The sequence below is a fragment of the Ursus maritimus genome, unplaced genomic scaffold (assembly GCF_017311325.1).
Source record: "Ursus maritimus isolate PB19 unplaced genomic scaffold, ASM1731132v1 scaffold_5, whole genome shotgun sequence".
NCBI lineage: Eukaryota > Metazoa > Chordata > Mammalia > Carnivora > Ursidae > Ursus > Ursus maritimus.
This window is the reverse complement of record NW_024426663.1, coordinates 85,536,893-85,548,532: the sequence shown is the minus strand read 5'-3', so window position 1 is coordinate 85,548,532 and position 11,640 is coordinate 85,536,893. Positions and strand designations below refer to the sequence as shown.

At 35.6% G+C, this 11,640-nt stretch overlaps 1 protein-coding gene across 1 annotated transcript in view; it reads right to left on the bottom strand.

Annotated features, from left to right (window-relative positions):
• The window catches only part of LOC103680572 (butyrophilin subfamily 1 member A1-like), a 63,322-nt gene that overhangs the window by 32,641 nt on the left and 19,041 nt on the right, over positions 1–11,640 (bottom strand). The window contains exons 2-3 of the mRNA XM_040622729.1: positions 8,661–9,008; positions 2,155–2,456 (exon numbers count right to left, since the gene is read on the bottom strand). Coding sequence (XP_040478663.1) covers positions 2,155–2,456; positions 8,661–9,008 — 650 coding nt within the window. The remainder of the gene's footprint in view (positions 1–2,154; positions 2,457–8,660; positions 9,009–11,640) is intronic.

Here is an 11,640-nt window from a genome sequence, read left to right as displayed (position 1 = left end):
GCCTAAGAGGTTTCTTTTTCCTTTCTTGTTCCTAATGTATGGAGATTCAGATGGTTATTTCATAAATTATCACAATGTTTTAATGTGCAGGAAAGATACAAATAATGCATCAAACATCCATGAGCCCACAATTAAGATTTAACAAACATTAATATTGCCATATTTTTGACAAATAATTCTCTTATAATAAAAATTCTACAAATGTGGGCTCCTGGGTGGATCAGTCAGTTAAGCGTCTGCCTTTGGCTCAGGTCATGATCCAGGAGACCTGAGATCCAGTCCAGAGTCAGGCTCCCTGCTCCATGGAGAGTCAGCTTCTCCCTCTGCCCCTCCCCCCATTCGTTCTGTCTCTCTCTCTCAACATAAATAAAATCTTTTTTAAAAAATCTACAAATGCAATAACATATTTATTTTTATCCTTTTCTCTCCTCTTTCTCCTATAGTTCCCCAAACTTAATTTACCGTGTCTTTTCTATCCAATTATTTTCTACATAAACATATATGTGAGCTTGACAATATGCCAATGAATGAGAGGCATATGGAGCTTTTCTAAAGATTAAAAGAGAAATTGAGACATTTTGGATAATAAACCAAATGGGATTCATGGTCTAGGTTCTAGAGACAGAGTTTTATTTCAGTTCAAAATTTCTTATGAGTTATCTGTAAGCTAGCAACTGAAATCAGCAAAATTGACTATCATTGATATTATTCTATTAATAATGTTGTTCCAAAAGAGGCACAAAGGACACTCTCACTCAAGGACTACTATCACTTAAGATCTCAACAAGATGTCTGTGTAGTTTTTAATTGATGATTTCAAGTACATAAATATAAAAAGTTAATATATTCCATCTCTTACATTCAGATTTTCAAGAGATTTATATAGATTGCCCCAACTGATAGTTTCCTCTTATGTTTTAACTCTTTTTTTTTTCTATAAAAGTTTAAGTAAGACACTGTTAATTTCCCCTCTTCTAATTTTGTTTTACTAAAGTTAGTGGAAAAACAAACAAACAAACATCCTCTATTCTGGTGTGTGTGTTTCATTCACATTTCCAAACCTCAATTTCTCTTACTAATTATCTAAACCAGTGTGACTTTCCAAATTAAAGTAGTATACAAATGACATTTTTCTTGTTGCTAAAAGGTCATACAAATGTTTATTCATTGTAGAAAAATATATTGTGGCTCAGCATTTCTCTAAGTAATGGGGACACAAAAGAAATAGATACACAGTCTTGGGGAGTTTATTATTCTATCTGGGGAAATAGTGTAACATATAATCACAATAATGCATGAGTGAAGAGGGCACTTAACACAGAATGGGTTGAAGACAGCTTTCTGGGAGGATTAGGTTAGTAATGAGGGACCAGTAAGAAACCCTTAGTGACAGTTAAATGAAACAAATGTGTCAATAACAGCCTACAAGGGGTATTACATCATTGAATATGTTCAGAATTAATGTGGGGCAGGAGGAGTTGGAGACAAGGGAAATGAGGAATGAAAGATGAAGCTGGAGAGAGAAAAAAGGGCAAGAGAAAAAGCATTGTTGACAGGCTGCAATACTTCAAATAAGGATATTTGCATAGACAGGAAGTTGGAGGACATCATTTGGGCTAACTATTTCTTTGAAAGATTACTTTGGGTAGGCATAAAGAGTAGATTGTAATGTCTGAGCTTTTCTCTGCCTATGATACTAATTATATTAGTTAATGCTCATCACAGTTTTATGAGGTAGACACTAATATTAACTATATGTAACAGATGGGAACTGAGCACAGGGAGCACAATACTTACCCAAGATCATGAAGCTGGTAAATGGCCCTACCAGGGTTCAACTTCAATTTGGCAGATAGGAGAAAACACCAACTTGTGAAAAGTGGCTTTCCCTAGGCAGTGGGATCAGGAGAAGTATAGGAGGAACTTTGAAAGATTCCTCAAAATACTTTATTACCATTTGAATGGTTTTGTACGTTCACATATTCATTTTTATAAAGTAGGACAATGGCATTTCTATCACAAAAAGAAATACAGAACAAGTCCAAATACTAATTTTTACATGTTCTCCACATTAAGAGTTAATAGATAAACTAGAACATTCTTCTAGTCTTTGTCAGTAAGACCCTCTTGATCAACGGTGATATCTCAAGATACAGATTTTGGAGGGAACTGACCTGCTATGGAAACATGCACTTCCTTCTCCACACTAAGTATTAGGTTCTTTACAACACAGGACACTTCTGCTCTTGAACTTTTGTCCACTGTGAGAGATGATTCCACATGAAACAGTCCATTTTCTCCTATCGCCTTTGTCTCAGAGGCTGGTGCCAATTGCAGTCCTTGATGGTCCCTCCATTGCACCTCAGGCTCTGGATACCAGTCCGTGGATGTGCAGGTCAACTTAATTTCCCTTTTATTGCCAGGCTCAATGTGAATACGAGGAATCAATCCTGAGCCTAGAATAGCCAAACAGAGACAGAGTACAATCTTCCAAGAGTTTTGTTGCCATTTTACATTTTAATTAGTGTCTATGAAACTCAGCTTTCTTATTTATAAAAGAGGGGGTTAGAAAAATAACTAGTCACAAAGAATTTGGCAGAAAACAAATCAGCTGTATCAATATTTAACAAAGTACCCAAATGCCAAGTATGTCTGTATTGTTTTCTTTCTTTTCTCTCCCCTTTGAAACATTGCTGATTATTTTATCTGACGATTCATAAATTTGGGTAGAAGAACACTCCATTAATTTATTTGCAGCCTCTAAAGCCAGAAGCACACATCAGTTGGTGTTTATCTGTGACAAATTGCTAGTCATTCTCTAAATATTTTTTTATCCCTAATTCTAAGGAAGTTTTTTTTGTTTTGTTTTTTTTAATTTTATTCATTTATTTGGGACACAGTGAGAGAGAGAGAGAGAGAGAGAGAGAGAGAGAGAGAGAAGGAAAAGACAGGAGGAGGGGCAGTGGGAAAGGGACAAGAAGATTCCTTGCTGTGCAGGGAGCCTATTGTGGGCCTCCATCCTTGAACCCTGAGATCATGACTTAAGCCAAAGTCAGACACTTAACCTACTAAGCCACCGAGGTGCCCCAAAATGTTATTTTTAATGAGTTTCTTATAATTTTGGGAATGCTACTAACATCAATGTGGTCCAAATAACTAGGTATGGGTGGCTTACTGAGCAACTGAATACTATTAGGAGCTACATTTCATTTTTTTGAAATCTTTTCTTTATTTTTTATTATGTTCAGTTAACCACTGTATAGTACATCATTAGTTTTTGATGTAGTGTTCAACGATTCATTAGTTACATATAGCACCCAGTGCATATCACAAGATGTGCCCTCCTTAATAGCCATTACCCTCTTACCCCTTCCCCTGAACCCCCTCCCTTCTGAGACCCTCAGTTTGTTTCCCAGGGTCCATAGTCTTTCATGGACTATCTTCCTCTGATTTCTCCCACTTCAGATTTCTCTCCCTTCCCCTATAAGTCCTTGGTGCTATTGCTTATGTTCTACATCTGAGTGAAACTAAATTTAAATTTCAATGCAACATGTGACTAGTAGCCATCATTTTGGATAGACCACTTTGGGAAACAATGTAAGTTTTAACTGTGGATACCTCAACCCAGGTTAAGAATGCATATTCTAACCCCCTTACATTTAGGAGTGGCTTTGATATGCTGGTGGAAGTGTTTGAAGTGAAAATGATGTGTGTGTCTTCTAGAATATTTCCCTCAATGGAAGGAGATACATCTTTTCCTTCACTGTTTCTCCCTTCTCAAGCATCTATGAGTCATCTTCAAAAGTGGATTATGGCAAAACATTAAAATAAGAAATGTGTAGACCTCACAGTGTCCAGCCACTCTTCCAGCTCTGGGCTTCCTTCTCCCTTTACCTCAGAGAAAAGGAGTTCTGGTTAAAGCTACTCTCTTTTGAAGTTCAATGAATAGTAGTGTAGCATTCCACACAGTATTATGCACAGTAACTAATACAGTCTGTAACAATAACAACAACAACAACAACAAAATCAAATTACAGGCATAAAATTATTCTTGTTGTGGGTTAAATTGTGTCTTCTGAAAAGGTATGTTCAAGTCTTAACCTTCAATATCTATGCCCTTATTTGGAAACTATTTTGTACGTGTAATTAGTAAAGAGGAAATTATATGGGATTAAGGTGGGTCCTAATTCAAAATAACTGTGGCCTGTATAAACAGAAAGAATTTGGATAATTGGGACCATAATCCTGATGACAACTTGATTGTGGACTCTGGCATCCATGACTGTGAGAATATGCATTTCTGTTGTTTTCAGGCCATCCCGTTTGTAGTAATTTGTTATGGCAGCCCTATTAACTTGATGAAGGAAAATTATCTAATGTCATTTGATGTTGCATTGATGACCAGACTCTGATAAACACCAGGAGGAGGTGACTAGTCAATAGCTTGCTGCACCAGTGATGACCTCACTGGCACAGCCGTGCCCTCCAGTGCAGGTACTGACAAATGTTACTCTCAGAATACAATAGCTTTGAGAATCAGTAGAGCATCATGGTTATGAGGATAAGCTCTAGAGTCAATGGTTACATTTGTTCTGGCACCAGTGACCCAGTGTAACTAATGACCCAGTCTCTCTATACTTCTATTCCCTTTTTGTAAAATGAGGATGAAAATTGTCTCAAGTCAGATGATGGGTGTAAAGATTGCTTCATATAAAGTGTTTACTGGGTTATAATAAATAAATATTACTCATCTTTTTTTTTTTAAGATTTTACTTGACAGAGAAAGAGAGAGCGCATAAGAATGGTGAGTGGCAGGCAGAGGGAGAGGGAGAACCAGGCTCCCCACTGGGCAGGGAGCCTAATGTGGGGCTGAATCCCAAGACCCTGGGATCATGACCTAAGCAGAAGGCAGTTACTTAACTGACTGAGCCACCCAGGAGCCCCTACTCATCTTAGATAGTTCATCAATTAATTATACAAAGAAAAGATGGTTTTCATCTGCTGGGTTCTTTCCATTTGAAAGGTCATCCCATTGTACTTCATGTATTCAGGTTACCTCCTAAGAGTTGAAGGAAAATGAAATTATGGGTGGGTATGTTCTAAAGACAATATTATATTTATCAGGGTTTTATAGAAACACAATAAGTGTTTCATTAGTGTCAGAATTTCTGGGAAAGAAAAATAATGTATTTCAAATTATGCCATTCTGTTTATCTTATTAAATGTGTGAGCTAAGGGTAAAACACAACCTCTGAATATAGCATCAATTAAAAATAAGAGTGGGAATTATGGGTGGGGTGTATGGATAATTTCAGAGGTTTAAAACATGTATTCCAAGGGTTGCCTTAGCATTAATGACTAAATTTGAATTATGACGTCAAGACTAAAGGGTCAAAGTGGAGAAAATCTTCTCACCAGGAGAGGAAACCAGGTCAACTTGCTTGTCCTATTATTGTGGGTTTCTTTTCTCTTCTTTTCTTTTCTTTTTTCTTTTTTTCCATTTTACTAATTTAAATTCAATTAATTAACATATAATGTATTATTTGTTTCAGGGGTACAGGTCTGTGATTATCAGTCTTATATAATACCCGGTGCTCATTACAAAACATACCCTCCCCAGTGTCCATCACCCAGTTACCCCATCCCCTCTCCCCTCCAGCAACCCTCAGTTTGTTTCCTATGATTGAGTCCCTTATGATTTGTTGTCCTCTCTGATTTTGTTTTGTTTCATTTTTTTCCTCTCTTCCCTTATGATCCTCTGCCTTGTTTCTTAAATTCGATATGTCAGTGAGATTATATGATAATTGCCTTTCTCTGATTGACTTATTTTGTGTAATATAATACCCTCTAATTCCATCTATGTCATTCCAAATTGCGAGATTTCATTTTTTGATGGCTGCATAATATTCTATTGTGTATATACGTATGTATGTGTGAGTGTACATACCACATCTTCTTTACCCAGTCATCTGTTGATGGACATCTGGGTTCTTTCCATAGTTTGGCTACTGTGGACATTGCTGTTATAAACATTGGGGTGCAGGTGCCCCTTTGGATCACTATATTTATAACATTGGGGTAAATACCCAGTAGTGCAATTGCTGGGTTGTAAGGTAACTCTATTTTCAACATTTTGAGGAACCTCCATACTGTTTCCCAGAGTGACTGCACCAGCTTGCATTCCCACCAACAGTATAGGAGGGTTCCCCTTTCTTTATTGAGGGTTTCTAACTAGCATGCTTGAGACCTGGATGGTTTCTGGCAGTACAGGCTGAGTAAAATACATTCTTTATCTATTTTAAAAGCCTGGGATTTTCATTGTCTTATGGCCAAGGCAGGGAGAGAAAACTTATAGTATTCAGTATTATGAGGCTATCCTAACATGCCACCCAGTATCAGCATCTTCAATTTTATTTCTTGTCTCTTAGGAAGTATTTTGGTTGCACTTGCAGCCTATACTTGTGGTTGCCCTAATAGTTATTGATTGATGAATTTGTTTACCTGTACCCTGCAAGTGTTAAACTAGTTAGATAGTAGAGGACAGGGATGGTTATTGATTTTAAGTAGACTTTAATGTTGGTGTTCACTGAATCTGTGTTCTGCAAAAATTTTATTACCCACAACCCCCTGTATATTTAAACAGAACAGGGAATGTATTGATTCTGTTGTGACCCAAGTTAGAGAAGAATCTTTTCTGTAGGAGATAGTGTAGGACTGTGAAGCTGCCTGCACAGATTGCATCTCTATCAGGAACTGGTTATTCATCTTGGGGCAAATATAACTCCTCCAGAAAGGAGAAATGGATTAAAGAAATTCATGCCAGAAATTGCAGTAACTAAGGGAATCAAAAGAAATCATGAGATCTCCAGCTAGAGAACATCAAGGAATCAGTCTAAAGATCTGAACCACATGAAAACTCCTAATGCCATGCAGCACCAGACAGTACTTTGCATTGCGTATGGGTCTTGGACACAAGTGGATCCAACCTGGGAAGGACAATACAAGGTCATAAATAATTCACCTGGAGGAGGTGAGAGCATTGAATCAGCATAAGACTTTATGTTCCTGATTTATAATTACTAAGAACACCAGGTACAAAATGAGATGGCTCCGCATAATCAGCAAAATGTGGTAAAAAGCAGCCCACTCGAAATGCGTTCTAAGTACAACCCCCTACATTTAGGGAGTAGAGAGGTCTTTATTTGGAAAAACATTTGGATTCCTTAGAAGATATTTGTGATCATTATTAAGTCAATATTTATATACAAGTTTATATTACAATGGCCAGAGGGAGATAAAATTTCCTAAGAATTTAGAAGTAAGTAACTTTTCATTAATTTGGAATGCATTCTATGGGTGCACTGTAAAAGATTACATTTGCAAATAATTTACTTATTTCAAATATAAAATCCAGACATTTCTATTGCATATAGGGAACATGAGAATGTGCAACAAATTCCTTTGGTTATTGTGGAGACTTCTGGGATTAATATAAAGTTGGATGGAATTCATGGCTATTGTTTGTAATATTTGTCCACAGTGCAAATTTAAAATGTTGCCATAGGATTTACTCTAGTTTTAATTAAAAAAATGTTCTTAAGTAGAAAATACAACTTCTCTTGCATATATCATTTGGAAAAATCAATGAAGTGATGTATCAGATGATGTCATCTAAAAGACATAGGAGATTGTAAAGTAGATTCTAGAAAATGTGTCAATTAACCTCTGTGGAAACTCAAAACAAACTCAAGCACAAACACATTATCACAGTTTAGTGGTAATAGCTTCAGGATAAGAAATACAGTATTCTAAATAATCTAGGGTAAAATGGAAGAATAATGGGAAATTGTTTTCTATTTAGTGATAGAATAACTCTATACAAAGAACAAGTAAGTCTGAGATAAAGAAAATTGAGATGATCCTAAGAAATGACATGTTGTTCATTGAAGAAGCAACAGCAGCAACTGGCTCTCAAATTCAAGGCTCCTAGGAACGGTTTATCTAAGGTTTAGGAAATGTCTGTAGGACTTCTAGAACTGGATGTCTAACATATGGATTGCTTCAGAAGTTACCACAATAGAGTGAAAGATACCTGCTCCAAAGGTAAAAGGTGAATGGATGGACATAATTTCTCATCATCCCTGTTAGTGCCTGGTTAAATGCCTCCCTGTGAGTGACACTCATTTGCATACAGTAGAGACAAATTATGCAGGGATCTGACTAAAAAAGAATGTCATACTGAGAGTCAGCAATACCACATCTGACTGGACTATTGCCAGAGTGGGCAGCAGCAAGGTGCAGAAAACCCAGCCTCACAGCAGGCTGGTGAGATTCTCTCTCACCTCTGTTTAATTCCTTCTGTGTTTCAGAATAGAGACTAAGATACATTTCTGGAACTCTTCTGAGATAGATAGTACCTACTATAATACTTGTTCTTTCTTTCCTTCAAAGTAATGATGTTGGCATAGAAAAGATGCACATATATTTATACTACAGGCAACGAATTTTGGGACAGACTGATTAGATTAAATATTTAAACTTATCATTCCATGATAGTGTTATATAAATTCAGCCACCTCAATGCATATCCACAGATACTTTAGACTGCTGATAGAGAAACCAACACAATTTGTGCAGGAGTTTTCATTGCAGCGACTCACCTGTGACCAACACCTTGATTTGTGCTTTATTGTAGTATAAGGAGCTCTCAAAGAAACAACTGTATTCTCCTCCATCTGCAGGTTGGATTGGACGGATCCTTAGGGCAACGTGCCCTTTGCTAATATTCTCCTTCAGGAACTCTGTCCTCCCTTGGTACTCTGGCCTCTGCTCCTCCATGTTATTCTGGGAAGTACTATAACGATGCACCAGGCCAAAAGGATCAATCCGATACCATCGCACTTCCATATTCTGAGCATCCATTGATGGGCTGAGCTGGCAGGACAACACAGCCTCTTCCCCAACCAAGGCAATGACTGGTGCTCTAGGTCCTATCACATGGAATTGCCCTGGAAGTAATTTTGAAAACAAAGGAATCATCACTGAGACTATGAAGGCATGATTGAGACCATCTGATCAGTAAACAAAGACCAGGCTAACTGACATAGTGAGTTGTAGACAATTAATGAACAGATCTAAAATAAGGAAACACAATACACTGTTGGTGTTAGAAATAGTAGAGAATATGAAGCCAATGTGCAACAGTCATATGATCTTAACAAAAAATTAATTGGGTTTTCCCTTTGCCTATGATTGGAATTCAAATATGTAAATCTCATTGTTTATGCCTTATATGCATTCCAGTGTTATAAAATATTATCAATGAACAGATGAGAATATTGAGTCACTCAAAAATTAATGGTTGAGTCAGTGATTAATGAATTGAGTGAATGGTAAATTTCCTCCAAATACATTTTTTTTAATTTTTTTATTATATTGATAGTCACCATACAGTACATCCTTAGTTTTTAATGTACTGTCCTCTAAATACTTAATCATGAAGGCACAAATTGAGAATTCTAATAGCAACAACCAATTATTTCCTTGTTTTAAAACATATATTACCTAATATTATAAAACTTATAATGAAATATAATGTGAAACATTTAAAATGAATTTTTTGTGTTAAGAAAAAATACAACACTATTTATATTTTTTCATTTTAGAAAATAAGTGTAAGATCCTTTATACAACATAAATTTTCTATAGTATTACAATAGTATAGGCATAATTAGAAACCATAGGTTAAATGCAAATCTTAAAAAAAAATAAATTTTGCCTGGTTTAAATCTTTTAAACAGCTACATAATCTTTTGTTCCAATATTAACATTTAAATATCTCTTTCTTAAGGATCTAGGGGTATCGTTTTGAAATGTAAACATCAAAAATGATAGCATTCCCATCTCTCTGTCACTGTGCATATTTAACCTAGACACACATGGTTCCAAGTTATAACTGCTTGCTTCTCATATATGTCAGGAAAGTTCTATTTTTCTTTTGGATAGAAGCAATGAACTAACACAGCACCCCCCCCCAACTACTAGATGAACTTAAAATGATGTGTAGCAAAAAGTGTGCTAAACTATTTCAGTTAAGGACAATTTTTATTGTATATTCTGAGAAATGCATGTACTAGATTGAACTAACTTGACTGGAAAAGTGGGTGAGATTTCTTTCTCTCTTGCAGTCTCACTGATTGTTACATGATCAATTTCATTAGCAAATTGCTTACAGTGGGCATTACAATCTGGTTTGGTCCTTATTATTCATGAAACAATTCATTTCACTTTTATTGAAGAATAATTGACATTCCATATTGTATTCATTCCAGATGTACACCATAGTGATACAATAAAAAACGTTCACCATCTCATACAATGCTGTTAAAATATTATTGACTATATTCCCTATCCTGTATATTACATCCCAATGTCTTATTTTATAACTGGAAGATGGTACCTCTTAATCCCCTTCATTTCTCTTCCATCATCCATCCATCCATCATTCCCTGACCTCTGGCAACCATCAGTTTGTTCTCTGTTTCTATGATTTTGTTTCTGGGTTGTTCATTTGTTTTGTTTTTAGATTCCACATATAAGTGAAATTAAGTGGTATTTGTGTTTATTTGTCTCACTTATATGTTTTAACACAATTCATGTTTTCATGAATGGCAAGATTTTATTCTTTCTTAAGGCTGAATATGAGTCCAGTGTGTGTGTGTGTTTGTGTGTGCATGTGAGTGTGTAATTTCCTTCTTTATCTATTTACTGATTCACAGATTAGGTTGTTTCCATGTCCCGGCAATTGTAAAAAAATGCTGCAAATATTTTGGAATGCATGTGTCTTTTCAAATTAATGTTTTTGTTTTCCAAATACTTAGAAGTAGACTACCGAATTGTATGGTAGTCTATTTTTTTAGAAACATCCATACTAATTTCCATAGAATATGCAGCAATTTGCGTTCCCACCTACAGTGCATATGGATTCCCTTTACTCCCTCCTCATCACACTAGTTATTCCTTGTCCTTTTGATACTAGCTATTCTGACAGGTATGAAGTGGTGTGTCGTTATGGTTTTGACTTGTATTTCCCTGATACTTAGTAAAACGTAGCATCTTTTCATGTGCCTGTAGTCCATCTGTACATCTTCTTTGGAAAATATCTATCTAGGTTCTCTGCACATTTTTGATTCCTATTTTTCCCATGTATTTGGCTAACATGAGTTTTCATATATTTGGATGTATTTGGATTCGTTATTGGATATATCATTTAAGAATATCTTCTCCAATTCAGTGGTTTGTCTCTTTGTTCAATTTTGTTGTTGTTCTTGTTTTGTTGTTTTTTACTTTTGTTTTGTGTTTCCTTTTCTGTGAAACACCTTTTTAATATACTGTGGTCTTTCTTTCTCTTTCTTTCTTTCTTTCTTTCTTTCTTTCTTTCTTTCTTTCTTTCTTTCTTTCTTTCATTATGTTCAGTTAGCCAACATATGCTACATCATTAGTTATTGATGTAGTGTTCAATGATTCATTAGTTGCATATTATACTCAATTATTAATAATTACAATTATTACTTATTTATTATTCATTAGTTGCATATTACACTCAATTATTAATAATTACAATCATTTATTTATTTATTT